General features: G+C 39.1%; 1 protein-coding gene across 1 annotated transcript in view; it reads left to right on the forward strand.

Annotated features, from left to right (window-relative positions):
- The first annotated feature begins 1,247 nt into the window (after window positions 1–1,247).
- Window positions 1,248–5,458, forward strand: part of LOC101864313 (trypsin alpha-3) — a 14,995-nt gene continuing 10,784 nt past the window's right edge. The window contains exons 1-3 of the mRNA XM_005102822.3: window positions 1,248–1,319; window positions 2,139–2,284; window positions 5,182–5,282. Coding sequence (XP_005102879.2) covers window positions 1,277–1,319; window positions 2,139–2,284; window positions 5,182–5,282 — 290 coding nt within the window. The 5' untranslated portion in view covers window positions 1,248–1,276. The remainder of the gene's footprint in view (window positions 1,320–2,138; window positions 2,285–5,181; window positions 5,283–5,458) is intronic.

The raw sequence follows: 5,458 nt of genomic DNA on the forward strand, positions 1-5,458 counted from the left end.
TGTAATCTTAGATTATGTTTTACACCGTTCTTAAGAAAGCAAAATCATCTCTGTCTCTGCAGCACAAAAAATGCTAATGTTTACCAGACAGATTACTATTTTTCCAAGGTTTTCTACTTCGTTATGTCTACCTTTATCTCTCCCTTTTGATTGTGTTAATCAGCAAGTCAGTGACGACAATGATAGTACATTCCCCAGAACTTTCAAGTCAACAAAACTATTGCAGTGATTTTTTTCTCACAATGCACACGACATAAAACAACTTCAAATATACCGTCATAGTAGGTCGTCCATTTTTCAACAGTTTTGCTTGTCAGGTTGAATCGTTTTTTGTGGCTTTGCAGAAACCAATGTGCGTGGCCAAGAATGGTTGTCATGTAATTAGTTTCTTCTTCTTCTTCTTCTTCTTCTTCTTCTTCTTCTTCTTCTTCTTCTTCTTCACTGTCACACGCAAGAGACCCGAGTTTGATTCCTTAGTGGAATGAATTTGTATTGAGTATCTCGGTCTTTCTGCTGCAACATTTTGTGTACTAATGGATAACACTGAACCCAGAATAGCCTCAAGAAGGGTCCATGATTCTAGAGGGCCTAGAATACACTGCAATCCGCAAGAAAGGTTTTTGGTTCCACCATGAAAAGCTCACGTGCGATTTGTGTCCCGTTTGGTTGTCCGGAGATGAGAAACTGAAGCGAGGGAACCACTATTGCACCGACGCATTACTTTGGTAGCGATGAATGTGACCTCAAGGGACCTCATGGGAACTCTCGTCAACGTGACGTTAGATCATGTAAAAAAACATGAGGTAGCTGTGTCAACCGTGTTCACAACCTTATTTGAGGAAAAATTTCACCATATTTCATAAATATAACAAACTCTCGCATGCAAACATAAGTTATCACGACCCTCATCTTAAAGTGCCTATCTTGAATTAATTAAACTGGATTCTGTTTCAGAAAAAAATGAATAGAGCCTAACTCCAACACGTGCAATGTAAAACGCATAATATCAATTCTAAAACGGCTGATCATATTATCGTTCGCTAAGATACACACAAGTTCTACCTGACTGTCGGAACTTAGACAAATGGGCACACTTAATAAAGACGTTCATTTTCAGACCGGCCACTATGAGATTATGTAACTCCTATAGTTCGTGAAATGAAGCTAAGACACGACAGCACTCTTGCTGTGACGTAACACATCCTTCGGTCGAAGGATACAAGTGGGGACATCTCGCACGACGCACTACTCTGGCCACAGACACCCAAAGACCACAATGTTGCGCGCTGTCTTCTTCATAGGAATTACGCTATCGACCTGTAAGTGCTAGAATATCCATATTTGCCAGTTTGCTACATTTTTCAGTTGGCATGACATTATAGCCAGACAAAATTGTACTAATCAATGCTTTTGCTCCAATTGCAATAATAATTTAGATAATTCAGGGGATAAGCTGCTTCGACCCTGCCTCACAGGGACAGCCTGCTTAAGGGATACATAGTCTGGGCGGACATATTGAGATACTGAGATACTGGATAGACCCCCCCCCCCCTTGTGAAACAAACGCACATCTTCTACCAGCGACGATGGAGCGCCTATCCGTTACACAAAAGACGTCGGCACAATGACGTATAAGAGTGACTAATACATGCATTACTACATTTGGTTGATTTTCGTAAGAATATAAAGTCTTTGCCGTAACTGAAGCAATTCAAACGTAGGATTCTTAGCACAGTACTTAGAGTACAATGCGAGGAGTCAATGTCAGGAAGAAAACTGAAACAATTTTCTAAGTCAAATGTTGAACATATATAATACATGCATATCTGAATGCGGATGAGCATTGCTGCTATTCCACCGTCAGAGGAATTACAAACTCTGCTTTTGTAAATCGTTTTTGTTACCCTCTAGGTGCTATCATTTTTATGAGGGTAGGGGTAGGTGTAATTCCCAAGCAGCAGGAGAAAATGGGGCTAAAGCAGAAATTAACCTATAAATTAACCTTCGACTTGTATTAATTCTTAATTATTTATTTAATTTTTAAAATGAAAGCATGAGGAAAGCAATATACTGAAATGATTTTTTTAGTCAGAGCAAGCTTCAATTTAATTATTCAACTTACCATGTTACCCCCTAAGGTTTGGGTGCCCCCGATAAAAGGGCGGTGAAAATCGATGCTGGTGGATGTGGATTAAGGCCACTGTTGTCAGATAATGGAGCCTCAGAGATCAACGGCAGGATTGTGGGAGGAACCGAAGCCGTGCCTTTCTCTTGGCCTTCTATCGTAAGTACAGACTACTCGGTAGTGACAATATTACTGTACGTTTTCCTTTTAGCGTCGTACCTGGGGTTCACTCCATAATATTTACCTAGATGAATCCAGTTTTACAGGGTAAAAAAAACTACATTTCCAACAGATCTTGGCATTCTGATATAATAGGATAGAGGGTTTAGCTTTCTTGAACGAAACATCTTTGTACATGTGTGTGTGGTTGTTGGTGGGTGTTTATGTATGTGTGTGTAGGGGTGATTGTTGCTCACTGTCAATTTCAAGAAGTCCCCTCAATCTATTTAGCTAGATCAGTCCTCTCAATATCAAACAATTCGATATTTTAGGCGTGTGTAACATATCATATATACTCAACAAAAGCCTTAAGCAAGTTTTGAAACTATTTGGACGCTGATATAAATACCTCTAAAATTGCATAAACATCAAAGATTACTTACTTCTGTGATCCATTAGAGATATTGGTGTGGTCTTCTGAAAGCAAAAATGCGAACTACAATGGACAAAATGAGAGGGCAAAAAGTTGCATAATATGTAACAACCTGCTCTCAAAATTTGACAAAGAAAAAAACAATCATTATTTAATAAAAAAGGAGGAGGGATAATATTATGTGAACCGTGGGGTTAACAATTTATTTTACAGTAGATCATAGGTACTCAAGGTAATTGGAGTAAAGTCGACAAAAGCGCATATCTGAGATGTTGCAGTCTATATAATATAGAATGGCTTTACTGCCTTTGTTAACACGGCAATGTTATTTGAAAGGCAGGACCTCCAATTTTAAGTCTGTTTTTAATTGCAACGAACCAAGTGACTGAAGAGTCAAGAATGAAAACTCTAAAGTTTAAGAACACCTTGCTGTGGTATTCCAATCAGGGTCATGCACTCGTGTTCTTGAACTTTGGAGTTTTCATTCATGGCTCTTCACACCCTTGTCTCGTTCTGATTGAAAACAGATTGTCTAACAATATCGGAATCAAAATGTCGGCGCAACTTTATACTGCGTGAAACGGAAACAATAAAACAGTATAAACCCTAATCCTGGTGTTTACAACACAATTCATCAAACTTCCGACTTTTGAGTTTTCGTCACAGCTGTCAAGACTGATGAAGAATCTTCCTCGTGGGCCCAAAAGTATTACTATTAATGCTTGTGCAGTGTAGAAATGTAATTTAATTGTATACCAACTCCTGTTTTTGCGATGGGAATTCAGTGCTTTCAAAGTAATTTACGCCAAAATAGGTAAATGTGGAGTTAGAACGAGATAGCACAGAGCTCACGTAATTGCTCGTCATTGTGGACTCCTGAAAAAGATGTAAAAGATCATGGAGCAACAAATGAACTGTTAACATTATCTCAATCTTCACATCAGAATCGTCATATGAGGATAGTTTTTTTTCTCCATACGTCTAGTATAGCCAGCCTAACCAGTAGGAGTTAGATAAACAAAATGACTACATTGAATCTACGAGTAAATCACCAATAGTACAGTTCAGAAAAGTAAGCATAGAGCTATGCTTAACCAACTTTACGACAGTAGAGATCGTGCTTGGAATAAACACTAGAAATGAAGATCCACCACCACCCTCCCTCCAAGTGGCTAGATGTGATGGTGCTTGCATACAAGAAATAATTACTACTTTGTATCTCTTGAAATAGACTTATAAGGCCAATGTGACAGCAGGGAGGTAGTTGATGTCTCGTGGCTGTGAATAAGAAATCTTCAAACAGAGCGATTGCAAACTGATGAGGAAATTTCTCTGAAGTCGCTCGTATTTTTTCAGGACACCTTTCGCCTTCCCAGTCACGTCTTTGGTTATTTATGTTTCTTTCATTCCACTCTGTTCATTTTCGACACAAACGCTTGCTTACGTGTATCAACCATAGTCGTATCACGCCCTTGATAGAACCTTCTTCTGTGCAGGACCCTGTGATGTGCGACGCACAAGACCTCACACTTACGCACTTGGACAGTTTAATTTGCTATAAGACATAATTCCAAACTTAAGAGATTTGTCACCTTGATAAGGTGGGGGGATTGATCAAATCTATAGTTATATCAAAATACCAATTTCCACAATAGCAGGCAAATAAAGACCAATTAACTGCCACATGCAGAAGACCAAAGTTTGCTTATTTTGTGGGGCAAATTTTATCAAGCATCTCGTTGTTTCAGCAGGGGTGTTTTATCCTCTCTTGGCCCGGGTTGACTTGATAGGCAAGGTCGAAGCCTGCCTCCTAAATGATCGAAATTGTTTTGATGTGGGCGTTAAAACATTTGTGAGGCAGCGTGGTGGAATCAGGCTCTCGTCAATTTTTGGGCATGTAGAGTTACTGGTATAGTCTTAAAGGTTGTTTACTTGTGTTTATTTGGATGAAAAAAAAATCCATTTATCTTGATTACAAGTCGAGATATTTGCGAAAGAAAGAGGTAGAGGTCATCTGTTTTCAGAGGTAAAATGAGTGAGAAAATGGCCGCCAAAGATTCGTTATTTCCTTAGTTTAAGAGTCCGTGGTAACTGAAAATTTACATATTTTGTGCCTTTAATCAACGTTTTTCAGAAAAAGTCACACAGAAATGAGTTCTTTAATGGGCATGAAAGGTGTTGAGCGAAAAAACTAAAATTTGATAAAAATTCACAAACCTGCGAAAAAATGCAAGTTTCTTCACTTTGCTTATTTTGACGAGAGCCTGATTCCACCACGCTGCCTCACATTTGCATTAAAATTTAACAACCAGAATCGAATAAAATTATGGAAAACCAAGTAATGTATTCACGTGGGAGGGATTATACCGTACCTACAGAGATAACCCTAAACATCCTAGTGATGTTGTCGAACATTTTGGATTTGGTGCACTAACTAATTAACTTTGCCTGGTATTCCCAACAGTGCAGTTTCATGACCAACACCGGGTACCACATCTGTGGGTCCACGCTGGTGAAAAACAAAGCTGGAGTGTACTACTTAGTCACAGCGGCTCACTGCATTAGGTAAGTCAATACTGGTTGTTTTTGCAAGTCCATATTATTATGCATGTGTGAGTGCGTGCGTGCATGCGTACATCTGTGTGTATGAGAGAAAGAGAGAAAAAAGAGAGAAAAGGAGAGAGAGAGAGAGAGAGATTGAAAGAGAGAAAGAGAGAGATAGAGGGAGAGGGAGAGAGAGA

This window comes from Aplysia californica, unplaced genomic scaffold, assembly GCF_000002075.1.
Source record: "Aplysia californica isolate F4 #8 unplaced genomic scaffold, AplCal3.0 scaffold00344, whole genome shotgun sequence".
NCBI classification, from domain to species: domain Eukaryota; kingdom Metazoa; phylum Mollusca; class Gastropoda; order Aplysiida; family Aplysiidae; genus Aplysia; species Aplysia californica.